Source organism: Lepidochelys kempii, chromosome 12 (assembly GCF_965140265.1).
Source record: "Lepidochelys kempii isolate rLepKem1 chromosome 12, rLepKem1.hap2, whole genome shotgun sequence".
Lineage (NCBI taxonomy): Eukaryota > Metazoa > Chordata > Testudines > Cheloniidae > Lepidochelys > Lepidochelys kempii.
The window spans coordinates 42,776,779-42,803,044 of NC_133267.1; the positions used below are offsets into that span (position 1 = coordinate 42,776,779).

Consider the following 26,266-nt stretch of genomic DNA (forward strand, 5'->3'; position numbering starts at 1 on the left):
TCTTCTGCAGACTAAACAATCCCAGTTCCCTCACCCTCTCCTCATAAGTCATGTGTTCCAGACCCCTAATCATTTTTGTTGCCCTTCACTGGACTCTCTCCAATTTATCCACATCCTTCTTGTAGTGTGGGGCCCAAAACTGGACACAGTACTCCAGATGAGGCCTCACCAATGTCAAATAGAGGGGAACGATCACGTCCCTCGATCTGCTGGCAATGTCCCTACTTATACATCCCAAAATGCCATTGGCCTTCTTGGCAACAAGGGCACACTGTTGACTCATATCCAGCTTCTCGTCCACTGTCACCCCTAGGTCCTTTTCCGCAGAACTGCTGCGTAGCCATTCGGTCCCTAGTCTGTAGCGGTGCATTGGGTTCTTCCGTCCTAAGTGCAGGACCCTGCACTTATCCTTATTGAACCTCATCAGATTTCTTTTGGCCCAATCCTCCAATTTGTCTAGGTCCCTCTGTATCCTATCCCTACCTGCCACCGTATCTACCACTCCTCCTAGTTTAGTATCATCCACAAATTTGCTGAGAGTGCAATCCACACCATCCTCCAGATCATTTATGAAGATATTGAACAAAACTGGCCCCAGGACCAACCCTTGGGGCACTCCACTTGATACCGACTGCCAACTAGACATGGAGCCATTGATCACTACCTGGTGAGCCCAACAATCTAGCCAACTTTCTACCCACCTTATAGTGCATTCATCCAGCCCCTACTTCTTTAACTTGCTGACAAGAATACTGTGGGAGACCGTGTCAAAAGCTTTGCTAAAGTCAAGAAACAATACATCCACTGCTTTCCCTTCATCCATAGAACCAGTAATCTCATCATAGAAGGCGATTAGATTAGTCAGGCATGACCTTCTCTTGGTGAATCCATGCTGACTGTTCCTGATCACTTTCCTCTCATGTAAGTGCTTCACGGTAGATTCCTTGAGGACCTGCTCCATGATTTTTCCAGGGACTGAGGTGAGGCTGACCAGCCTGTAGTTCCTAGTATCCTCCTTCTTCCCTTTTTTAAAGATTGGCACTACATTAGCCTTTTTCCAGTCATTCGGGACTTCCCCCGTTCGCCACGAGTTTTCAAAGATATTGGCCAATGGCTCTGCAATCACATCCGCCAACTCCTTTAGCACTCTCGGATGCAACGCATCCGGCCCCATGGACTTATGCATGTCCAGCTTTTCTAAATAGTCCCTAACCACCTCTTTTTCCACAGAGGGCTGGCCATCTATTTCCCATGTTGTGATGCCCAGTGCAGCAGTCTGGGAGCTGACCTTGTTTGTGAAGACAGAGGCAAAGAAAGCACTGAGTACATTAGCTTTTTCCACATCCTCTGTCACTAGGTTGCCTCCCTCATTCAGTAAGGGGCCCACACTTTCCTTGGCTTTCTTCTTGTTGCCAACATACCTGCGAAGAACCCCTTCTTGTTACTCTTAACATCTCTTGCTAGCTGCAGCTCCAGGTGTGATTTGGCCCTCCTGATTTCATTCCTACATGCCCGAGCAATATTTTTATACTCTTCCCTGGTCATTTGTCCAATCTTCCACTTCTTGTAAGCTTCTTTTTTATGTTTAAGATCCGCAAGGATTTCACCGTTAAGCCAAGCTGGTCGCCTGCCATATTTACTATTCTTTCGACACATCGGGATGGTTTGTCCCTGTAACCTCAATAGGGATTCCTTGAAATACAGCCAGCTCTCCTGGACTCCTTTCCCCCTCATGTTATTCCCCCTTGGGATCCTACCCATCAGTTCCCTGAGGGAGTCGCAGTCTGCTTTCCTGAAGTCCAGGGTCCGTATTCTGCTGCTTACCTTTCTTCCCTGTGTCAGGATCCTGAACTCGACCAACTCATGGTCACTGCCTTCCAGATTCCCATCCACTTTTGCCTCCCCTACTAATTCTTCCCGGTTTGTGAGCAGCAGGTCAAGAAAAGCTCCCCCCAAGTTGGCTCCTCCAGCACTTGCGCCAGGAAATTGTCCCCTACATTTTCCAAAAACTTCCTGGATTGTCTGTGCACCGCTGTATTGCTCTCCCAGCAGATATCAGGGTGATTAAAGTCGCCCATGAGAACCAGGGCATGCGATCTAGTAGCTTCTGCGAGTTGCCGGTAGAAAGCCTCGTACACCTCATCCCCCTGATCCAGTGGTCTATAGCAGACTCCCATCACGACATCACTCTTGTTGCTCACACTTCTAAACTTAATCCACTCAGGTTTTTCTGCAGTTTCATACCAGAGCTCTGAGCAGTCATACTGCTCCCTTACATACAGTGCAACTCCCCCACCTTTTCTGCCCTGCCTGTCCTTCCTGAACAGTTTATAACCATCCATGACAGTACTCCAGTCATGTGAGTTATCCCACCAAGTCTCTGTTATTCCAATCACGTCATAATTCCTTGACATCACCAGGACCTGTCATGCTTGGCAGTATCATTGGTGCCCACTTGGAGAAGTAGGATGGGGTAGCGGTCCAAGGGCTTGATGAGTTTCAGCAGACTTAGTCACATCCTGAATTCTAGCTCCAGGCAAGCATTACATGGACTGTGTTTCATTATTACCCCCAACTATCAATTGGGATCCCTCTTTTCAAGCAATTTCTCTTAATATTCCAGTGTTAGACAATGTGATGATATTTTTAATATGCTTTCTTCTTTCTAGAGCCTTGCAATTCTTCTCACTTCCAGGGTGCAACAATCTTTTACAAAGAAAACAAACAAAATCCCTTAGATCAGGGGAACTGGACTGATTAGTCACACGGAGAGATGAATATCTGGTTCAGAAGGCAAACAAGCATACAGTGTGTAAGTTGGAGTGAGTATAGAGAGAGAGAATGTGGCATTGGAGGTATCAGGAAGTTTGACCTGTGGAACTCTCACTGGTTTTGAGTCACCAGCCGAGCTAGCCCTGATTGGTTTAACCCTTCACTGTTTTTTTTCTCTTCTCTCGTTCTGTATAACACATGGGAGACAATCGGGCGCTCTGCGCAGGAGAGGCGGCAGAGGCTCTCCGTAGCTAGACTCAGAGCAGTGGAAGTCTCGTCCATAAGTGAATTATAGGAGTCTTTGGTTTGAGAAAGTAACAAGAGTTGGAGAATTCCTCAACAAGCATCAGAGCTGTACTTTCCTGGGAATGACGTATTTTAGCTTTAGCTTACTTAACGCCCCCAGAGAGGATGTCTCACCTGTTGGGGTGGGTCTGTTGACTCTCATTGGCGAGGAAGCTGGGGTGTGCAATACGCATGAGGGTGATTGCCACTGGATAGCTAGATGGGAGCAGAGAGAGAGAGAGATTGTCAACAAGGTATTTTCAAGAGACATGTTAATGTCTGTATCTCTTACACCTCCTTGTCCCCTAGATGACCCAGCAGCACCAGACCATCCATGCGCTGGAAGAGGAGCAAGCCCGGCTGCAGGCCCATTGTCACCACCTGGAGGAGGAGACTGGCTTTCTGCATGCCAGGCTGGAGGCCCAAGGCCTGGTGCTGGAGAATGAGCAAACACTGGTAACCAGCCAAGTGAGCAGTGCTGACACTGGGAGAAAGGATGAGCAGTCCTGCTCTTTGCAGCAGGGACACGTGCATTCATTTTCGCCATCCTGCTGCAATCAACTGCTGTGATAATAGGCCCCCGGGGCTGGGGCCAGGGTAGTGAGGTGTCTGAGTCAAACACATGCCTTCACCAGCACCCTCCATCTGTGCTCCCCCCTGTACACAAGCATCATGCCACCCTGACTGTGTCCCAGAGAGCTGCAGGGGTTTGGCTTTTGTTCCAAATAATTTGTGCTGCTTATTTTCCTGCTTAGAAATGTCTGTGATGTCCAGCTGTCCCCAGTGTGCTGGCAGGCGATAGGGGCAAGAGGTTTCTCAGGGAGGTGCACTGAAAGGGCAAGGAGGTGATTGTTTAACAATGAAACCCTTTCTCCAACTTGTTACTTAGTTATTGAAGTTAAATAGGAATTTAGGAATTGCCAGACTGGCTCAGACATGAGGTCCAGAGTCTTGTCTGGCAGTGCCCAGAGCCAGCTTCTTCAGAGAATGCTGCAGCAGACAGATAATCTGTCCCCATGAAGTTCTAGCCTAATTGTCAGAGGTTTGATTTAAGCCCTGAAGCATGAAATTTAACATGGCTTTTTGTTATCATTAGCTATGATAACTCTGTGTGGTTTTGGTATCCCTATAAATGACCAGTCCTTTGAAACTTGCTAAATACTCTCTTTATTGAATTCCTGTGGTAGTGAGTTTCACAGTCTATCACACCTTGCATGAAAAAGTATTTGCTTTTATCAGTTTGTTTATCTTCCTACCTTTTAATTTCATTGAAAGTCACCTTGTGCTTGTGCCATGCAGGGAGAACAGAAGGTCCCAGTTTCCCTTCTCTAGAGCTGTCGTTATATACCTTTAGCATGTCTCCTTTTATACATCCTCTTTCTAAGGTAACAATCCCAATCGTTTCAATCTGTCTTCATGTGAGAACTTTCCCAGGCTATAGGCATTCTTATTGCCCCTCTAGCTCTGCAGTGCCCTCTTAGAGGGGCAGCCTGCCCTGACACAGTGTCCAGGTGAAGCTGTTAGAATATTAGCCATTAGAATATTCTCCAGGTCATTTCTTATGCATCCGGCCACGATTTCCCCTCGCCTCTAAGTGCCTCCCTGTGGCTGGGTGCAGTAATGCCGGTCCCATCTCAGGCCTGTGCACACTGCACGCTCCGGCTGGCCTCTCAGCTCTCCCGTCTGGATTCCCCTCTGGGCTCTCCACAGTTACACCACAAAGAGGAGCAGGTGGAGAAGTTAATGAGAGAGCTGCTGAAGGCAAAGGCTGAGGTGCAAGCCGCTGAGCAGAAGGTACGTGTCCCTCCCTCCCCTTTGGGGGATGTGGGCTGGGACTGCAAGGCGCTGGGAATGGGCGGGCAGCAGGCAGTGCTCCGCATTCTCTTCCTTTATCTCCCACCACCTCTTCTTCCCGCTTGTCTCTCTCCAAGAGCCGGCAGGCCTGCTGGGGAGGCCCTCAGGAGCGGGCGGCCCCCACCTCTCCGCAGCGCAGGCTTGGGGTGAGCTCCTCCCTTAACTTCAGGAACTTCTCTGGCTCTCTCCTGACCCCACTTGTCCCTGAGGCCCTGTTTGTATGCTCCAGCCAGAGGCAGTCAGGTTCCTGTGGGATGCCCTTGGATGCAGCCTGCAGCCCGAGCGGGTTACTAGGGTTGGGGCTCTCCTGGGCCATTTCCTTGCTGACATTAAGCCCTGACCCTGCCTTGGGTGCCCAGTCTTTCGCCTCCTCCCTTTCCACATGGGCACCTTGGGTATTGCAACCGTAAGCAACGTATATTGTGCCTGCCAATAAGTGCGGGTGCAACATTGCAACCCAGGCCAGCAAGCAGCCTGGGCTCTGCGACTCCACCCTCTCTCCTCTTGCCCCCAGCTCTGGGGCTACTAGTTCTTCTACACCATGTCCCAGAGTGAGAGAGCCCGGCGGCTCAGGGCTCAGTCCTGGCGCCAGGGAGCAGCTTTCCATGCAGCCACTTGCTGGTCACATTGAGTCAAATGCTCAGTTCACCTGTGTGCTTCGCCAGGCGCAGGCTCCTGCTTGCAGCACGTGCAGAAGGCCATTGGGTAAAGAGGCTGGTACCGGTCGGTGCTGTGTTAGGTGCTCCTCCCCTACCAGCCCCCACCTCCAGTGTGACCCTCGGGAGAACCGCCCGGTCCTGGGGGGATGGAGGCTGAGGGAACCCAGGCTCCTGCCTCGAGCTGTTATCGTGGGTGCACCTCCTCCCACCTCTGCTGCTAGCTCAGTGGGAGGGCAGGCGAGGGCGGGGAGGGCTTCTGCTGACATCCGCGCGGTTTGTGGGACAGGCCTGGCGCTGGGAGGACACCCTTGGGCAGCTGAAGGATAGCCTGGCAGCATCCCAGGTCTCGCGGGAGGCAGCTGAATCCAGAGTCCAGCTCAAAGAAGGGCAGCTGCAGGGTTTGCAGAGGAAAGGGCAGTCACTGCACCAGGAGCTGAAGATGGTGCAGAGAGGTACCCGTCTGGAGCTAAGGGAGAGCCCGCTGCTTAGCGCCTCTTCCCTTTGCACCAGCACTGAGCGAGACCCTACATCTTCTGTCTCTTCTGCCTTCCACTCTCCACCCCTCCTGCTTGCTGCTAGTACTGGCAGGACTGTCTTGGAGGGTGTGGGGGTCTCTCTTGCTGAAGTTTCAGGGAACTTTCTAATTTCACACACAAAGGGCATGGCAGAGTCTTGCCTGGCACCATGTTGCCAGGCCGTGGGCAGTGTCTCAGATCTCTGGGCAGAGGCACTGTGGCCATATGGCTCATTTTGTGTCCCCTAGCATCCCTCAGGCCCAGTGCAGGCTTCTCCACAGCGTGCAGGCCCCAGACTGGGGCTGGTGGAGGGAGACGATGCAGGCCGTGCTGGCAGATGTTGTCAGTACTGCGAAGTGTTGCTGATGCCGCAGCACGCTGTTCCTGGAGCCCTGAGGCCAGCTGCATTAGCGGGCCGTGCAGCGTGTTCCTTCTGCAGACCTGGCTCGGTGCGGCGGCAAGGCGCTTGGCCAGGTTCATAGTGGGGGGAGGGCAGTGTTAGCGCCCCGGCTCAGTGGGTACAGGTGCACTAACCCCTGCGTGCAGCCGCAATGGTGTCAGCATGCCAGGCTGCCAGCCCCTCTGCAAGGACAAAGACACCCGCCTAGGACGTCTGCTTCTGCACCCCGACCCAGAGACGGTGCCTCTCGTACGCCTGACGTGGTCAGTTACCACCCTGCTCCTTGTGCCTGCCTCCCTCAGCCTGTCCGCCCTCCCGGTCCTCTGGAGGGTCGGGTCTTCTTGTCCCATCCCTTGGGAATGCATTTACACGGCTACTGGAGAGATCTGCACCATCCTCGCCGGTCAGGAATATGCTCCCTTGGTTAGCCAGTGCCTGGTGTGTTACTGTGCTGCCCAGGCCTGCTCTGGCTCCCACTGCCAGGTCAGCTTCCGGCTCCAGCAAAGCCTAAAGCAGACTGCTCCAGGACAGGCCCGCGGGACAGCAGCTGCCGCCAGCCACACGCGGAGACAGCCTCTTGCATCGTGTCTCAGGCGGCCCAGCTGGAGGCGCTGCTGAGCACATCGCAGCTGGAGTCATGCTGCCTGAAGAAGGAGCTGCAGCACCTGCAAGAGCAGCTCCGAGAGGCTCAGGAAGCACTGCAGGGCGCTAGGCAAGGGAAAGAGGACGTCCGGAAGGGGTCGGAGACCCAGGTAGGGCCCCAGCTGAGGCTCAGGGAGAGAAGCAGATGCTGAGCCTCCATTCAGTCGTGTCTGTGCCTTTGCACGCGGCCAGCTCACGTGGCTTCTGGGGGTGGGGCGGGTGGGAAGCCTTGCTGGAGCACGTGCCACACCCCGATCCTGCCTGCCCTTCCCACGCGGCCCGGAGGGTGGAGGGGCGCACGGAAGCCACGCAAGGGCAGATGGTGCTGCTGCAGGACCGGCAGGCCAGCTGCCATGTGCAGGGGCTTGCAGTCAGCACCACGGGCGACCATTCACTTAGTCCCCACAGCTTGCTCCCTGCCCTGGTTCAAGAACAACTGGCAACCCAAGAGCCACTTGGAGCCCCCCTCTCCTGTCCCTCCAGGGCCCATGTCCTGGCGCGCTGCCCTCTGATGGAGGGGCCCTGCAGGGGGAGGGCTGAGCACCATTGTCCCAACGTGGATCTTGGGCACAGACAGAGCCCCTGGGCCTTCTCATTGCCCTGAGCTAAGGAAGGAGCATGCATGCGGCAAGGGCTGTATTGGTGAGATTGTCTCAGGCCAAGGAGCCGTCTCCCTGCCCGCAGCCTGTCTTGGGGAGGTTCCAGGAGTCTGCTTCTTTCCCGTGCGGCCCACCTGCATTTCGTATTCATCGCCCAGCGGGGCCTCACCTTGGCCTGGTAAAGCAGCAGCATCTCCAGGTGTGACTCTCCAAAGCAGCACTGCGGGGCTGCCTGCCCCATCTGCCCAGCGTTCCATGGCTCCTTCAGCCTGGGTATCTGAGCTGCGCTGGCCTGCGGTGTCTGGGAAGTTGGCTTTGGCTCCAGCTGTTCCATTCCTCTGCCCAGCAGCTGCAGCGTGACCTGCTGGTGGAGCAGCAGAAAGCCGATCTTGTGGCAGCCCGAGAAGAGCTTTCCAAGTGTGCAGGGCAGCTTGCAGAGCTGCACTCAGACCAACAGCAGCAGGCTGGGGAGCTGGCCATCCTGAGAGAGAAGCATAAGACCGTGCAGCAGGAGGTAGGCAGACAGCACTGGGAAGAGGACAGCAAGGTTTTCTCTTCCTCCAGACCATCCTCTTGGCAGGCTGCTATGGGGGCGTTTCTCCTGCTGTGGATTAGTCTGTCCCCTGGCTTGGGGGTTCCTAGATTCACCTTGCCTGAGTGTCCCTTTCAGGAGGGCAGTGCCTAGGACACGGGTGGCTGCCCCGTGAGATGACTGGCTCCTTCCTCCCAGCTCTTGGAGCTCTGATGCTTTGAGCTAATTGCTGCTGTTATTTTGTTGTCTCGTCTCCCTGCTAGCCTTGCCCCTGCAGGCTGCCTTCCTCCCCTCACCGCCCCTCCCAGGCTGCTGGAGCTGGGCAGGCCGTGCCCACGGTGGAATGTTTTTGGAAGTGGGGTTCTAAGTTCTAAGCATTATCTCCAGAATTCCCACTGCGGGAAGGCTGCTTTACCAGCCATGGGCTTTGCAGGTGTGCAGCCGTGACCAGACCATCAGGAAGCTCAGAGGAGACCTGAAAAGTGCTGAGGAGGAGCTGGTGCGAGCAAAGGATGAGGTGAGCTTTCAGATCTCAGCCTTCGGGGTCTGTTGAACTCGCAGCATCTCCTGGGGCGAGGAGCTCCTCGCAGGGCTGCAGCACTGGCTGTATGGTCTGTCCGTGGACTGTGGTGACCTGTCTGCCCTGCAGCCCCTCTGTAGTCGGGGCATGGTGGGCCCAGCGGGGAATCGTCATGGTTGGTTGCAGTTCCAGGGTGCTGGGCGCAAGCCCTGTGTGACAGCCTTTGCTCGGCAGTTAGTGTAGCCCAGAGGCGGGCAAACTTTTTGGCCTGAGGGCCACATCTGGTTTCTGAAATTGTATGGAGAGCCGGTTAGGGGAGGCTGTGCCTCCCCAAACAGCCAGGTGTGGCCCAGTCCTCGCCCCCTGTCTGACCCCCCCCGTCCCCTGACAGCCCCCCCAGGACCCCTGCCCCGTCCACCCCTCCCTGTCCCCTGACTGCCCCCCACTGCTCCATCCAACCCCTCCTCTCATTACTGACTGCCACCCGGGACCCCTGCCCCATCCAAACCCCCTGTTCCCCGCCCTCTAACCACCCCAACCCATATCCACACCCCTGACCACCACCCCGAACTCCCCTGCCCTCTATCCAACCCCCCGCCCCCCGACCGCGCCGCCCAGAGCACCAGGACAGGCAGTCGTGCCACCCGGCTGGAGCCAGCCATGCCACGGCGCAGCCAGAGCACCGAGTCAGGCTGCGGCTCGGCAGCTGCACTGCCCCTGGCAAGAGCTCGCTGTGTGGTGCAGTGAGCGGAGGCTGTGGGGGAGGGGGAAGAGCAGGGGACGGGACGGGGACTAGCCTCCCGGGCCAGGAGCTCAGGGGCCGGGCAGGCGGGTCCCACAGGCCGGATGTGGCCTGCGGGCCATAGTTTGCCCACCTCTGGGGTAGCCAGTCTCTCATATCCCTGAGCCCTGAGAGCAAATGTCAGAAGGGCTCGGTGCAGTGCCCGAGGGGGCTGAGTGTGTAGAGCTCCACCCGGCGAGGGAGAGGCTCCGTCCCCCACCTTCGGGCCGCAGGGCGTGGCCCCTCACTGAACAAAGCACCAGCGAGTCCCTGCAGGGGAACAGTCCCAGCAGGACAAATCCGCTAGTCCCGTTTCTTGCTGCCTCAGGGCTGCTTGCCAGTGATGGTTACCAGCTGGGCGTGGAGACCGGGCGAGCAGCCCCTTCGGTCCGTGCTCCAACACGCGCCAGGGCCTTTACGCAGGGCAGTTGCTCTGTGCCCTTGCGTGTAGCTGGGAGCCCAGGGCGAAGGATATAAAGGGCGGAGTTGTGCAGCCACCGACCACCTGGTGCGAAGTGAGACCTGCTGGTGCGAGGGAGCCCAGCAGAGCAGACAAGGGCTCTGGCCCCACGTGCCGTCACCCAGGCTGGTGCATTCCATTGTCGCCATGTCGTCGCTTGTGTGCGCTGCGGCTAACACATGGTGCTGTCCCATTGCCTGTGTCCTGACCGTCTGGGCCAGTCACGTGTGTGTGTGTGGTGCTGCCCAGGGGAAGGAGAGAGCCACAGAGGGGAGCGGCCTGAAGGGAAAGCTCCACCAGCTGCAAGGTGACGTAAGAAGCCTGCAAGAGATCTGCGGGGAGCGGGACAAGGCCATGGCGGAGCAGACCTGCTGCACCCAGCAGCTCCAGCACGAGAGGGAGATCTGCATCAGCCAGGTGAGAGCTTGCCAGCCCTGTTCGCTGCCCAGCACTGCTTGCACATAGCCAGCCCTGCCGTGGTGTTAAGCCTCAGCGAGGCAACTGGCTTCCTGGGGATTCTAAAGACAGGAGCGAGCGATGGAAGCTGTCTGGCTTGGAGAGCGTTGCCAGCCCTGGCCCTGGCCCTGGCCCTGGCCCTGGCCCTGGTCAGTGTGCAGACCTTGTGTGCTCCACTTACCATCTCCTCTAGCGCACAGGTGCCGGCTTCCTCCAGGCTGGTGCTCGAATCCGCATCCCACCCCTTCTCCCAAGCCTCCACCCCACCCCGCTTCTTCCTGCCTGCGCCCTGTCCACGCTCCTACACCTCCTGCACGCCACAGAACAGAAGGGGCTGGGAGGAAGGGGGAGTTGATTGGCGGGGGCTGCCGGTGGGCAGGAGGGGAGCTTCAGCCCCGGAGTACCCACGGAGTCAGCCCCTCCGCTGCCTAAGACTGCCCCTCAGTGTATGAGCAATTCACAGCCCCAGCAGCACTGCGTTGTCTGGAACTGGGGTCGCCTCCTGAATCCTTTGTCTTGAACTGACTCAGCGCTGTCCGTCCGTCCGCCTGGTACCGCGGAGGGGCCGGTCAGCCCTGTCCATCCGTCTGTCAGGTACCGCGGAGGGGCCGGTCAACCCTGTCCATCTGTCTGTCTGGTACTGCAGAGGGGCCAGTCTGTGCACGGTCTAGGCCTGGGATACTCAGCTACATCCTCCCGCTGGGGACAGAGCCCTCCAAGTGGCCTGCATGAATCTGCAGGCTGTAAATGGTTACGTCCTTCTTGGCATTCTCCGCAGAACTGGTCCCACTGCGCGTTTCTGGCCTCCATTACCTTGGCCTTCGCCCAGCCCCAAATTTCATGCTGCAGCCTGTGAGAATAACTCAGAAGTGACGTAACTGGTTTCACTCCAACTTGCCAGGTACCCTTTGGCCTGAGAGCCCACCGGGCCAAGGTTGTGCGCAGGGGGGTGGGGCAGAACCAGGGGAGGCCTGACTGCTGCGTTACAGTGCGGCACCTGGCTGAGGTCTGCCCGGCGTTGTACTGCTCGCGTGGGACTCTGCTTTTCTGGCCTGTGTCCTAGGACCAGGAGCAGGCCATGCTAGCGGAGCAGCAGCAGGGACAGCTCGAATCCTGCGAGCGAGCCCGCCAGACAGAACTGGAGCAGCTGCGGGCCAGGCTGCAGCACCTTCAGCAGGAGCTGGATGTCTGCAAAGGGAAGAACCAGGATAATCTGAGCCACCTGCAGCAGCGGGAGTCCACGATGGAGAGGCAGAGCTTGGACCTGGAGTTCCTGCTGCAGCAATGCCAGACGCTGAAAGAGGAGGTATGGCTCCGGGGAGGGTCACCCCCTCTCAGCAGGCAGCCCAGAGCTGAGCCCTCGTTCAGGCAGGGCCCTGCAGCTCCCAGAATGTCCCATCAGCCCCCTCTGGGGCTGGGCCACAGCCCGGGCGTGGAGCAGGACAGCAGGGAGGGTGAGAGTCTCAAGTCAGGCACCATCAGGGCCCCCTTGTCGTGGATCCAGGGACAGGGAAGGGGCCTGATGTGTGCTCGGGCTGGTTCTGGTTAGCAGCAGCCCTGGCCAGTGTAACTAGCCTGTACCAGGAGCAGCCTCCCATCCCCAGGGCTCCAGCTCCAGCCCTGTATTCCTCTGTGCCCAGCACCACATTGGGTCAGCACCCGCAGCAGGGTCCTGGTGCCTCTGCGCACGGTGGGGACAGCACCCTGCTTGGTGCAGAGCACCTGGCCAGTGCTGAGAACAGAGCTGGAGGGGGAAGGGGCGGGGGAGTGACAAGGAGGAAGCCGAGGAAGTCCCCTGCCAGGGATCCATGCCCAACTGTGGGGGAGATGCTCTGGGGAGGAGCCAAGCCCTCTTGCTTGGGAGATTTGAGACTAGATCGATAAAGACCTGTCCTGCCCAAGCCAGAGGCTGGACCGGACTGGACCCGTCCATCTCTGATTGGCCTTCGGGTCTGAACCCTGCCTGGCCAACAGGCGCACGGCAGGCGGCTCCCCGGTGTTGTCGCACTCCCAGGTGTTCTACTACGAAGAGGTGGTGCAGAAGCAGGAGAGAGAGCTCTGCCAGCAGCAGGAGCAGCTCCGAGAGGCGCAGGAGCACCTGGCCATGGCCAAGAGCAAGAGCAGCTGCACCGAGAGCAGCCTGGATCTGTACAAGAAGAAGTACCAGGCCGCCCTGAACAGAGCTGGCGAGCTGGAGGGCAAGGTGCAGAGCCTGGAGGAGGAGCTCCGGGACATGAGCAGCCAGGTGGGGCCCGGCCTGGCCATGTGAGCCCTGCGCCTCGGATTAGACATGAACTGGTTGTGCTTTCCCTCGGTGCCTTTACCTCGCGTCGCACTGGAGGGGTTTGGGCACGTGGGCCTGGCCATGCGAGCAGTAGCACAGGCTTCTTGCCAGCACAGTTCCAGCCGGGGACAGTTTAGGGCGCAGCTAGCCCAGGCTGCACAAGCCCCGTGTCCTTGTCTGTGCTGAGAAGTTTTCTGCGGTTGCCCTCCAGGGCTTTCTCCAGTTCACCTGCTGGGGTGGAGGGCTCGAGTGAACAATGCCAGTGGGGTCTGCCCTGGTGTCTGGGCTCTGGAGGGTTTGCACCATGCTCCCAACACATGGGATCTGAGGGGAACCACCCTAGTGCAGGGGCCATGGGAAGGCCATTAGTGCTGCTCTCCCGTGGCTAGTGACCATGCTGGCGGTGCAGAGCGTGCGACACGAGACTTCCAGCTCTGTTCAGAGAAGCACTGGCCAGCACAGGCCGTGCAGCCACTGGCCTGGGGCAGAACAGCTGGGAAATTCACCAGGTGACAGTAGGCAGGTTGGGCACCCACTCTGCCCTGGTGTCAGGGCTGCACAGACTCAGGCCCAAGGCTCTCCATGGTGCTCAGTGGCCTCTGGCTGCCCGTCTGCCTCTGCTCTCCTCCCTGGGAGCTTCATGGAGTGGGCAGCTGGCCTCCTCCCATGTCATTCTCAATCCTTCCCTCGGAAGGGAGCCAGGCCGCAGGCAGGGGAGCCGGTCCAGCCCCTACCCCACTGATCAGCACCATGGGTTGAGCCAGTCCTACTGTCTGGCCCCTCTGACAACTGCTCCTCGTCCCTGCTGCAGATGCGGGAGTGTGATGACACCATCATCAATCTGTGCAGCAAGCAGCTGGTTCTGCAGCAGGAGATGACGGGCAGGAGGAACCAGACGGCCATGGAGCAGCTGACTCAAGAACTTCATGCCACACAGGAGGAGCTGTCCAGGAGCCTTCAGCATGCCCACCAGTGTGAGCAGAGCATCCAGGGCCTCCAAGAGCAGCTGGTTGCCAGTCAGACCAAGGTGAGCAAAGAGAAGTGGGGCAGCTGGCCTGGCTCTCTCCCTCCTGGTGCACTGTCTCTGTTCCTGGGTCAGCCTGAGCTCCCTGGGGCAGGGCCTGTGTGCAGTGCCGGCATGTTGTCAGTGCTTTAGAGAACGTCACCTGCACGCCAGCATTCACACCTGCTCCCCTGCCCACTCACTATCTCACACCACCTCACGTGGACATGCTCACCCGTTACACGTTCACACACCGTCCCTCCAGATTGCCACAGCATGCTCTGTTGGAACGCAGCGCATCTCTGTCGGGATGAGGGACACCAGTGCTCTGGAATCTGCACTGGCTGCCTGTTGGTCCCAGCTGGAAACACAAGTCACATTGGGTATCTGTCCCATTCTAGGGAGCAGTCCAGACCGGCGAGGGGCTGTCACCACCTGCCCTGTGGCCTGGAGTGCCTCACAACAGTTTGATGCTGTAGCTCCCAGCATGGGCTGCTCATAACCAGCCAGACAGCCTGTGGGTCACCCCTCAGTGTCTGTGTGTAGCCGCAGTCCTGGGTCAGCCCCTCTGAGCCCAGCAGCCTGTCAGCTACAAAGCAGCCACACTCTGGCTTCCAGCAGCCTTGGTTACTACCTGCAGGGTGACCCCAGCACACTGCCAGTCCTGAATTTTCCCCAGAAACGTGTGTTCTGCACGCTCCAGCCCTCTCCTGGGCAGTTTGGGTATTAGAGGAGCTGTGCCCCTCAAAGGAGAAACAGTTTGTTACTTTAACTGGCATTACCCAAACAATTCAATTTAAACACAACACTGGGTTGTTTTGATTAAAGAATAAAACAAGTTTAATTAACTACAAAGAGGTAGATCTGAAGTGAGTACAAGATATTAAAGTCAGCAATGGTTACAAGAGAAATAAACGCAAACCACGTCCTAGTAACTAAAATTTAACAAACTAGACTTGGTTCAAGGTAAAATCCTTCCACGTGTTCCTAGCAACTGGACTGACCAAATTCTCAGGTCAGGATCCCGCCCGCAAGGCTGAGGCAGTAACCGGCTTTCCATTGCCTCCTGCATCTCTGCCAGCCCCTGGCTGCAGACAGGGAAGAACAAGAGCAGCTGGCAGAGAAGGAACGGCCACTGGAGGCCCCAGGGCAATGCCCTGGATTTCCCACAGACCCATCACAATGAGGGGGTGCTTATCCACACCTCCTCCTGCAAAGACCCTGGTCACAGACTCATCAAGAATAGGGTGCAGCAACCCCTGGACCGACTCCAGACACCAGAGACTTAGCCTCCAAAGGACCATACCATAAATGTACCCGGGGTCTGGTTCACTTGCATGGGATCCCAGCCTGTCCTACAGCCCTCCCCAGAGCAGCGTCTCAGAAACAGCATATCTGCAATGTGCTGTACAGTGTAAACAAACAAGGAAGCATCTGCTTATCACCCCTAGGCCGGGAGGCACCCAAGGGAGGGCGGACATGATGTCAACAACACAGGATAATCTCAGCTACTCCCAGCTGCTCTTCATCTTCCAGGAGTCAGCAGCAACCTGGCAGACATCATGCACAGACAGTCCACCAACCATGTGTGCTCCCTGACCAGCTCCATCATCCAATCAATATTTCACTGCAGGAAGGGAATCCCATTATAGACCCACTTACCACCAAAGATTATACAAATTGTCCAGCCTTTTGTGCCAGGGAGACATGCGCCTAGGGTCATTACACATCTTCCTCCTACCATGGGATCAAGGACCCCTGATTTCCACTGATTTCCTTGATTCCAAGAGTGACATGCAAGGCCCAGCAGGATGCTGACAGATCTCCTGTGTCCAGCCTCCCATGTCACTTCCGAGTGGTCCAGACAGAATTGCTCAGAACCAAGGGCAGGTACTCCATCCACACCCGACGTTGCTCCATCTGACAGCCTGGGAGGTGGCTGGTTGCATGCTATCGCCGGAGGCAGCTCCCTGTGAGTACGAGACCCTGCTGCTAACTGGGACGCTCCCAGGAGGAAGATTTACTCCTCCAAATGGAAAAGGTTTTCAAATTGAAGCCCGACTTGAGCCAGGGCTGGCCCCTGCACCCAAAATCCTCCATTAGACTATGCATTTGAAATGCTCTGGACACCCCTTCAGTGCCCTCAAAGTGCACCTGGCAGCAATCACTCCCCCTTGCAGGCAGGGGCCATTCGTCTCCCCCCACGGTTACCCAGATAGCTGATGGGGCGAGTGTGTGCTGACCCACTGGTGAGAGAGAGCATCTGACATGGGATCTCGGTGTTGGCCTTAACTTGATGGAGCCACCTTTGGAGCCTCTCACCAGGTGCTTGTCACACCAGCTCATGCTCAAGATGGGCTTGTTAGTCACTAGCCCCCCCAGCCAGCAAACAGCTCTGTGGCTGCCCTTCCTTACCCAGCACCCACGGCCTCAAAGCTGTGATGAGCCTCACCCACGGTTAATCCCCCAGCTGCATCACACTGTCAGATCAGCCAGGCCATTACGTTCCCAAGGCCATTTCTCCGCAGGAGCGATGCGCTCCACAGGGGCCTGATTATCCTACCTTGGCAGGACTAAGCCTGTCCCGCCAGCTCCCCATCCCTGTGTTTCAGAGGCTCACGCCGGCTCCCCCCAGAGCCTTTCAAAAGGGAAGATGCAGCATACATCAGCCTGCTACCATATAGCCGACGGACCGCCCCCTCCAACCGGCACCGCTCGCGCCACCAGGTCACACGCTGTGGCCTCTGCATGCCCCAGGCGCAGCGCCATGTCGGCTGCTGACTGGTGGAACCCTGGCTCTGCCCTGAGCTGGCAGCAGATGCAAGCGCGTTCCGTAGGGCAGCCTCCTCGGTCCCACCGTCTCGATGGGGGGGCCGCTGCTCGTCAGTCCCCTCCAGTGGGCGCTGCAGGCATACGCCTGGTTACTTGCCCTGTGGTTTTGCCTGACGTTGCCCCCACGACCCGCTCACTGAGCCTGCCTTTCCAGAGTCCGCCGGAGCCGGGGTTCTGAGTGAGCAAGGGACGGCCGGGTGCAGCTGCTCTGCTCTCCAGCTCTTCAGGCGGGCGAGGGGGACTATGCACGGCGCAGGCCCAGCTGTGCCGCTGATCTCACCCAGGTGGGAGCCGCGCAGCCAGCAAGTAACTGTTCTCTCTACGGCCAAAAAGGAGCGTCCCCCATGTTCAGCCCCACTTGTGTGGCCAAAGCCCCTTTCAGAGAGGGATCCTTTCTGGAGTTGGCGAGGCCCCCGGGGTTGTTCGCCCACCCTGCTAACGGTTTTTGCCTTATTGCTCAGCTGGACGTGTCTGGCTTGAATGTCCAGGCCTTGATGCTAGTTCTGCCTTGCGCTGCCTTGCAGCCCTGGTATTGTCTCCTTGTGAAGATACGGAGCCGTTGTAATCACGTCGCCGCTCAGTCTCCCCTGGGGAAGATGGACAGATCGAGCTCTTGAAGCCTCACAGCCAGGCATTTTCTCCCGCCCTCAAATCCTTTCTGTGGCTCTTCCCTGCAGCCTCCTAAAACGTACACACCAGCACAGACGGCCCCCCCCCCCGGGCATTCCCTGGGCTTCCCGCTCCACCCTCCTGCCATGTGGTGTGTACTAGGTGGCCCCTCATTACCACCTGCCCTCAGCCTGAGGGAGCCTCATCTGTGCCTGCCAGGGGTCAGCTCCCCAACTGTGCCAGCCCTCCCCTCCCGGTCTGCACAGCCTCCGCTGTCCCTCTGCCCCCGAGTCCCGTGAGCACCCCCAGGTGGGTCCAGCACCGAGCCACTGGGCCCTGGCAGCACTCACAGCGTCCCAAGGTACAGGACACCCCACCTAGCAGCTTCGCCTCCGGGTCTCCGTACTGCTTATCCCTCACCACTTCCCTGCGGGGACTGTGAGAACAAGGGTCTGTTCTTGACCCACGAGAGCGAGTCCCATGACAGCAAGTCGATGTATTGGAAACAGATGGTTACATGTAAAACAAAACCGTAATAGTACTTGGCTAATGAAGGTCAGCGCACCCCCAACGCCTTTCTCCCTGCGCTTACCAGCCAGGCTGAAGGGGTCTCTGTGTGAGCGCTATGGGGTGGCTCTGCCTCTCCTGAGACACCAGATTAATTCTTCGCTCCTCATCCCTGCTGGGTGTGCCTTTCGCAGATTTCTGTGAGCTCTTGTCAACTTTGCAGGCTTGAGCTGCAGCCCCGTGTGCAAATAGCCTTCCCTTGCAAGACACACAATACACAGTGGTCAGCCAGGCAGAGCTCAGCATCCCCTCCCCCTGCCCAACTAGAGCCTGATTAGCGTGTCGGGTGGCGTGGCGTACTGCACACACCGTACAAACACCTGTCTCGGGCTCACGCCATCGCTCCACACCTCGCAGCCGTCCGCACAGCTCGGACCTCCGGCTGTTCCTGGCCGTTGGGGGAGGCCTCACGTGCTGCACTTCGGCGCACTAGTCTATAGACTCAGCCCCGGGGGAGTCCAGGAAACCCCTCGGCACCCTGCTGCCCAGGGGCTCTCTGGGGCCCGGCTCTCTGGGGCCCGGCCCACTGGTATCCTGCTGCCTGTGCTTTCAGTGCTTGCAAGAAGAAGCGACTCTGGTGAACGTGCAGACCGAGTTTGCCTCTTACACAGCCACTCACAGTCACTCCAACGCCAGCTACGAGAGCCAAGCAGCCGTGGCAGAGAAACTCCAGCAGGTAGGAACATCCCTCCCCCACTCCCCCGTACTGCTGTCGGCAGAGGGCGGCACTGGGCGGCCAATGCCTGCCCTGCCCTAGGTCCCTGGGACTGCTCTCTAGGACCAGCCAGGCCTGGCAGCTGGCTGGCTGCCCACGGCAGTGACTGAGCTGTGCTGCTGTGTTGTTTGTCTAGCAGCTGATCCACGCCGAAGAGGAAAGCTCCAAGCACAGCCAGCGGGCCGAGGAGTACCAGTGCCTGGTGCAGGACTTGAAGCTGGAGCTGGTGAGAGTGGCTGAGCAGAAGAACAGCACCATGAAAGGTAACGCAAGAGGCGGCCGTCTCCTCCTGCCAGCCAGGGCACCCTGGGGGGATGCCGCTGCCCGTTCAGCCCCAGCCACATCAGCGCTGCCCATCAGCGCGAGAGAATCAGCACCAAGGGCCTGCCCCAGGGGGGCTGTTCAGGTTGTGAGCTACGCCCCATGCCAGCCGGGACTGCAAGGAGCCCTGGGTGGGTGGCAGGGTGGCTAGGGCTAGGCACGCTTTGTCTTCCTGGCTGAGCCTGTGGTGAGCCCAGAGTCCCTGGCTGCCTGGCCATGAGTCAGGCAGGGCAAGGATTGGACCATCAGAGAGCCACACGCAGCCTGGGGAGGAGCTGCGGCCAGGTGCTGCTCACTGCTGGGCAGGGCCCCGTGCTGGCAGGCCAGGACAGCCCTGGCCAGTGGCACGCCGTGCGGTGTCTGCCCAGCCGTGCAGCTCGCTCTCGGTGAGCTCCAGCTGGCAGCGTGGCCGTGGCCTTGGCCGTGGGAGGGCTAGCGGCCTGAGTACACGCTGGGGCTCAGAAGGGAACCGTACGCGGGGCGGCACCCCAGCAGCACTGTGGTTACTGACGCTGGCTGACGCCCGGCCAGCACAGTACGTGTGCAGAGCCGCGGGTCCGTTCTGCCGGCTCAGGGCGTCTGCAGGAGGCAGGAGCTGGCCCTAGCCTGGCGCTGCTTTTTCAGCCCTCGGGAAGCTGGAGGTGCAGCGCCTGAGGCAGGACACAGCTGCTGAGGTGGTGCGGAAGCAGCTGGAGGTGGCCAAGCTGCAGCAGCTGGTCCAGACACTGGAGTGCAAGCTTAGGGAGAGCCGCAGGCTGTGTGCGCAGAGGGAGCAGGTGAGCCCAGGAGACGGGAACCCAGAGGAGGGACAAGCCAGGGGCCCTGGGCCAACGTGCGTTCCCAGCAGGAGAGGGCGCCAGGTCTCAGGCAGGTGCGGCAGCACCTGTGGGGCCACGTGGAGGGCGCCTGTGGCCGTGGGGCTGTGCCGGAGGGCGGGTCCGGCCTGCGGGCGGCGTGGCCCCGGGCAGGGTCTGCGGCAGTGCTGGGTCTCTCTTGGCACAGGTTATGCAGAGCCGGGAGGAGCAGCTCCGCCAGGCGCAGGCCGCCCTGCAGGAGACGGAGCTGGAGGGGGCGAAGCAGCGCGCAGAGGCCAGCCGCCTGGATGGGCGCCTGCGGCAGGCCCAGCAGGAGAGGGAGCAGAGCCGGGCAGCCAGCAGCACCCTGCAGGAGGAGATCCAGCTGCTGAGACAGCGCCAGCAGGACAGCCAGCAGCAGCAGCAGGCGGCTGGTGAGCGAGGCAGCCGCGCCCTGGCTGGGCCCTCGACACCACTGGCCTCAGGCTCTGGGAGAAGGCAGGCAAGACACATTGCCCGCCTGGGCCGTTCCCCAGAGACACCCCCGAGGCCTGGCAGGTGCCAGCCCTGTGCCATAAGCCCGGGATGTTCCCGCTCGGAATCGGCCAGCTGCGGGGGGGATGCCCGCGAACCGCCCAGTCCCCTCCCGCCCCGCGTGTGTCCCCCCTGCCCTGTACGATACGGCCAGGAAGTCACGCAGTGGCCGCACTCCTGTGGTCGCTGACCCTGGGGGACGGCAGACGGCTGCGCCTGCCCATTCCAGTCATCTCGGAGCATCCCAGACAAGCAGGTGATGGGCTCCAGCTGCCCCCAGGCGCCTCAGCTCCAAGCTGCGTCAATGGCAGAGCACTGGGCATGCTCAGGAGCAGGAGTCTCCTTCCTGCAGCCGGCCAGGGGGCAGCTGCTGTGGGTGACGGGCAGGGGCTGGGTAAGCTCGTCCCTCCCTGTCTCCGGCAGCTCAGGAGCTGGTGCAGCAGGAGGAGCGGCTGCTGCTGGCCCAGAGCAGCCTGCAGAGCACACAGGAGCAGCTGAGCGAGCGCGTGGCCGAGGTTGCCCGGCTGGAGCAGGCCAGCCGCAGGTGGGAGGCGGAGCAGCGGGCGCTGCAGGAGCAGCTGTCCAGCAGCATGGATGAGGTGGAGCAGAGCAGGTGGGAACAGCTGGGGACCTGCCAGTGGCCCCTGGTGGAGGTGGGAAGAGCCCAGCAAGGGGCACAGGGTGTTGGCATCTGCTCGTGCCAGACTCCGTGACCCAGAGCAGCACCAGGCAGCACTCAGCGACGTGGCTGTGGGGCAGAGAGAGCCGGGCCAGAGCCACTCGGGATGGGAAGGGTCCTAGGGGAAGAGCCAGGGTTGATTTTTGTGAGCCTGCAGCGTGGGGCGTCCGGCTGGGCTCATGCGGCAGGAGGGGCAGAGGCTGGAGCTGCTCTGCCTTGGGCCTTTGCCCGCAGGAAGCTGCTCGAGCACCTGAAGGCGGAGCTGAGCCAGTGGAAGCAAAGGCACCGGGTGGCCGTGCAGCAGGGGATGCAACATCAGCACTCAATGGCCAAGATGGAGCTGAAACTGGGGAGCAGCCAGGAGCAGGCGAAAGCCCTGCAGCAGCAGGTACAGGCTCGGCGTGGCCTTCCCCTGGGATTGCACGCGGGGGCCTGGCCCCTGGGCACCAGGCAGGCGAGACAGAAAGGGAGCACCCTGCTTAGGCGGGGGAGAGCAGACGGTCACCCACTGGAAGCATCAGCCATGCAGGAAGTGCTGTCTTGCCCAAACCAGCAGCTGCCCAGCTCCTGCAGCCCATTGACCCCACAGCCCTGCCCGGCCCGGCCTGGCCCAGCATCTCCTCCCGGGGCACTCATGCTGCCCCGGCCGGTGCCCCCTGGTCACTTGGAGGGAGAGGGCGGTGCTGGCCTCACACCTGCAGCCCCATGTTCCCTTAGCTCCAGGAGCAGGCGTCCACGCAGCGGGCCCTGCGGGAGGAGCTGAGCCAGCTGCAGGGCAGGGAGGAAGAACTCCAGCGGCAGCTGCAGCGAGCCCAGGAGAGGGAGAGCAGGCTGGCCAGCGAGCGCGAGGCGCTGCAGCGAGAGCTCCGAAGCAGCGAGCAAGCGGTGAGCACGCAGCGGGGGAGACCAGTGGCCATGGAGGGAGGGAGGGCCGGGGGAAGATACTGGGGCCTGTGTGTGGAAAGGGTGAGCAAGCGGGCCTTGCTGACAGCCCTGCCTCTGTGCTAGCTGCGGGAGCAGGAGCAGACAAGCCGGGGCCTGCAGTGCGGGGTGGGGCAACTGGAGGAGGAGGGCCAGCGTCGGCAGGAGCAGCTGAGGCAGTGCTGGGCCCAGCTGGAGAGCACCAGGAGCAGCCTGGGCCAAGCCCAGCAACAGATCCAGCAGCAAGCCAGCAAGGTGAGTGCCCCAGCCTCACTGTGCACCACTGGCCAAAAGCCGGTCCAGCCGCTGGTGCCCAGCTGACCGCGCTGTCCTCCCCGAAGGCCATGCTCCAGGAGTCGGCCCTGGCCCAGCTGCAGGCAGAGCTGGAAGCAGCCCAGGCCAGAGAGAGGCAAAGCACCCGCACACTGACTGCAGCGGAGACGACCATCCAGGAGCTGATGCTAAAAACTGCCTCCTGCCAAGAGAAGCAGAGGGAGGCACTGAAGAAGGTAGGGCAGAGCCACCCCATCAGCTCCCCTGAGCTGGAGTAGGGTTAGCCTGGTGTTAGCAGGGGCACGGTCAGTGCCGACCCCCAGGGCGGCGCTAAGGGCTGGTCCTGGGAGCACTCGCCTCTCAGCTCCTCGGGCTCACCCGCTCCCCAGCCCGGTGAGAGCTCCGTCCCCGTGCCGCACGGCATGCACTGGCTCTGCCTGCCGGCACCGCCCTCTTCCAGGTGAATGGTTCCAGCCTGCAGCTCCCAGCATCTCTGGAGCCTCCAGTGAGTGGGGTGTTCATCCATTCACACTGGCCCAGACGGGCGGGTGCCCCACACACCCCGCCTGGTGTCTGCTCTGCCCAGGAGCACGTTACCCTTTGGCACCTACAGGGGAGCAGCCCCTCACCCAGGCAGTCAGCGACCGTGTACAGAGCATTCCCGCTTCGGCACATGCGCCCAGCACAGTCGGTCCTGCTCCTCCCTCTCCCCCGCCCCCCCTCAGGCTCAGTGCAGCATTAGGGGCCTGTGCTAAGGGGTGCTCAGTAGGGGTCTCCGCCCTCCCAGCCAGGCCTGGCCCCGCGTGGCGGCTAGAGGGTGTATAGTTCTCGCGTCTGCCGGAAGGCTGGGGCCTCGGCCCTAGGTTGGGTGGATGTCAGTGCAGCCCAGCTGTCGGCCCAGGGCCTGACACCCCCCGCAGGGTGCCCCACCCCACTGCTCCGTCCCATGTGAAAAGCTCAGTGAGATGGCGCAGGACACGGCAGCCCTGCGGGCAGAGCTGGTGCGGACACAGGCCAGGGAAGCCCAGCTGGAGGAGCAGATGAGGCGGCTCAATGGGGAGCTGAAGACGCTGCAGGATTTCCGGGAGCAGGAGGTGAGTGACCCATGTGCTGCAGCTGCCTCCCTGAGACCCCCACCACCCAGCCACCACCTGCCTCCCTCCTGGCCCCCTGCCTTTTACCCCGCCCCGGCTGCCACCTGCAGGTCCGGTCCTTCGAGGAGCAGCTGGGTGAGCAGAGGCGGTGCCAGGAGAAGGCGCAGGCCTTGGCACAGCGGGACGAGGAGCTGGTCGTATTCAAGGTGGAGCTGGCCGCGCTGAAAGAAAAGCTCCATGGGGCCGCTGAAGAGGTGAGTGACTGGGGGGTGGGAGCGATGGCGTGTCACGCACAACCCTGCGGCTGGCACAGTACAAGTCCCTGCATGCTGGCAGGGTGGGTGAGGCGGCAGGGGCATGACGCCTTCCTGCGTAGGGCTCACTGAATGGTCAGCACATGGGGCTCTAGGAGCCGGTCCCGGGGGGGCGGGCAGTGCTGTGGGCTTGGTCCTCCAGTGGAGCCTTGTTCACAACCTACGCGCCTCGGGACTCGTGTTCCTGGGAGCAGCCAGGCTGGGAGCCTTATGACACATGGCTGGAAGCATGGGCCTAGCCCTCCCCGGGTAATGGAATTTCCCTTGCTCATAACATGCCCTTCCTTGGCAGAGAGACCGCCTGCAGCAGGAGCTCCATGTCTTAAGGCAGAAGTTTGTGGCCTCCAGCAATGAGGTAGGGCTCCCCACCCCTGGCTCTATCCTGTGAATGGGTGTTTGCTGCCAGCTGAGCGCCGCTCTCCACCCGAGGGCGCAGGCAACACGTGGCCAAGGGGCAGGCTATGCCATAGCTGTCCAGGGTGGGCTCCTGCCTGGTTCGAGCTAGGAGCCTGGCTCGGCTGGCCCCAGAGCTGACCCCATCCATGTCCAGAGGCAGCTGTGCAGGGCCCTGTGACCCAGCCACAGGTGGGGTGGGATGTGGGTCTCCAGCCTGGCTGCAGGGCTGGTGCTGTGTCGCTTCTCTTGCAGGCAGAGGCGCTGCGCTCCTCCCTGGGGGCTGCGCGCTCAGACAGCCGCCGGCTGCACTGCGAGAGTGAGCTGGTGCTGGCCAATGTCACCCAGTGGGTGAAGGAGCAAAAGTAAGTGAGGGGGCTGGGCCGGAGCTGAAAGGAGCTGCCTGCACTATGGCCCTGTCCTCACCCCCGTGCCCTGCCCGCTCGGCCCCACCCAGCCTCTCACAAGCAGGCGTGGCATCAGGCTGCATTCCTACAGCCCAGCACCGCTGTAGGGACCAGCCTTGGTGAGGGGACAGCAGGTGCTGGCCATGCTCCTGCCTGTGCCGCATTTCAGCTGGGCACTGGCCCCTGGCACAGCAGCTGCCTCCCCAAGTGCCCATCACTGGGAGCTCCAGAGACTGTGACGGTCGCTGGGGCTCAGCAGGAGCCAGCTGACCCTCCCCTCCGGCCCTGTTTCAGGCAAGCAAACGACAAACTGGGCCACAAGATCCGGGAGCAGATCAAGCACATCGCGCAGCTGACAGGCGAGAAGGAGTAAGTAGGAGCAGCCCCTGGCCTGCCCAGGGCAGGTGGCTGCATATCAGCCTCCAGGGATAAAGAGGGAGTCTGCGGCTCTGACCCCGCCCTTACAGCCCCATGTCTCAGTGAGTGGGGGAAGGGTGCTAGCACCCCCATTGCTTTGCTGGCTCCCAATCCTGGCCTTAGCACGGCTCTGCTGCAGCTGCCCCCTGGGCTGTGGCTGGACAGAAAGGAGCAGGCTAACCGGCCACACCCCCAGTGCAGGAGCAGACCCCAGCACCAGGATTACACCCGCCCATCCACTACGTGCAGCATGTAAACAGAGCTGGTCGTGGGGGCAACCCAGTCTGAGCGGCATCTGGGATCTGCCATGGCCGCCGCTGCTCCTCCCACTGCCCGCTCCGTCTCCCTGTCCTTCCCCCAGCCACCTGCAGGAGGTGACGGCGAGGCTGCAGCGTGAGAACAGGCGCCTGAAAGGCGAAGCGTCCGAGCGGCGCAAGGTGAGCGGGAAGTTAGCTGGCACAGCTGGGCCTGGGTGCAGGCTCTGGGAGGCCCCTGCTGCCAGGAGCTGCTACTGATTTTGTGCTTCTTGTCCCAGGCTCTGCAGGGCAGCGGCTTAGATGCACGGGCTATGCTTCGGCAGCCACGGCCCCTGCTCCTGGGCGAGCAGTGAGGTCCCACCCTTCTTCCAGCCTGGCACCTGCACCATGGACCCAGCAAGGACTGTACACGGGGCAGGCACGTCCCCTGCACCTACCTGCTGCGGGCCCCGGGCCCAGCCTGCACTGTGAAATAAAGCCATGGGCACAGGCTATCACCGACCACGTGTGGTTTGGCCACGCTGGCAGGGCGGGGGCTGCAGCCCCCTCAGCAAACCCAGCCTGCCGGGAACAGTCCTTCTATTTCAGCCCCCAGTCCCTGGCGCAGCACTGCTCCCTCCTGCCCCTGCCCCCAGCTCAGCCACAGCCCAGGGGGCTGAGCCATGCTAGCCCTGCTGCAGGCTGGGGTATTGGTTGGAGCAAGACTTACAGGGGGGCTTTTTCCTTTCCCATAACCCGTTCCCATCGCTTAGTACCAGGTGCTTGGCCCAGCTTCACAGCAGCAGCAGCAGCCCTGAGGCAGATTCTGGCTGTTAGATGGGGGGGCAACATCTTCCTCCGCTCCCCCGGGAGAGGAGCTGCCACAGGCAGCACCCGGTGCCCACCCTGCGACTGTGAATACCAGCCACTGGCACCGGCTTGCAGAGCACGCAGCTCTGCCTGGGGCCCAGCCCCACCACAGGAAGCCCAGCATTTACCGCTGCCTGCTGTCGTGGGAGGGCAGAGATCAAGCTCATTGGGGAGGGGGGGTTCAAAGGTCAGCACATCCCCTCTTCCCCCACAGCTCTCAGCCCAGGAAGGGCACCGCTACCTCAGTGGAAGCCGACAGGGCAACTGGTCATGCTGGGCCCAGGCTGCAACCCACAAAGCGCTGGCTCCGGGAGGGAGATGGGGACCAGAGCCTGGGGATGTAGCAGATGTAGGGAGGGGTTCTCCCCCCAGCGTAGGTAATTCACCTCGCCGCGAGGCTGCAGTGAGGCCGACAGACAGGTATGCATTGTCTGCGCTGGGGGCCTGATGGACACAGCTATGGCTCTCGCGCTGGGGATCTTGCACCAGCCCCTCTCTCAGAGCCACGCGACGCAGGGGCAGCTGCTT

General features: G+C 60.3%; 2 protein-coding genes across 2 annotated transcripts in view; both read left to right on the forward strand.

The window, feature by feature from the left end:
• LOC140896510 (uncharacterized) overlaps positions 1-6,919 on the forward strand; it is a 347,929-nt gene extending 341,010 nt beyond the window's left edge. The window contains exon 14 of the mRNA XM_073308434.1: positions 3,367-6,919. Within this exon, the coding sequence (XP_073164535.1) occupies positions 3,367-3,627 (261 nt within the window). The 3' untranslated portion in view covers positions 3,628-6,919. The remainder of the gene's footprint in view (positions 1-3,366) is intronic.
• Positions 4,678-25,383, forward strand: PMFBP1 (polyamine modulated factor 1 binding protein 1). Its single transcript, XM_073308435.1, has 24 exons — positions 4,678-4,851; positions 4,989-5,057; positions 5,857-6,022; positions 6,918-7,237; positions 8,073-8,240; positions 8,692-8,775; positions 10,269-10,436; positions 11,539-11,781; positions 12,490-12,720; positions 13,571-13,786; positions 18,324-18,446; positions 18,622-18,748; positions 19,431-20,034; positions 21,048-21,201; positions 21,531-21,698; positions 21,822-21,989; positions 22,076-22,243; positions 22,964-23,101; positions 23,212-23,355; positions 23,708-23,770; positions 24,064-24,173; positions 24,510-24,584; positions 24,994-25,069; positions 25,168-25,383. The coding sequence occupies exons 1-24, from the start codon at positions 4,678-4,680 to the stop codon at positions 25,240-25,242; spliced, it is 4,032 nt and encodes a 1,343-aa protein (XP_073164536.1). The 3' UTR covers positions 25,243-25,383.
• Positions 25,384-26,266: the final 883 nt, after the last annotated feature.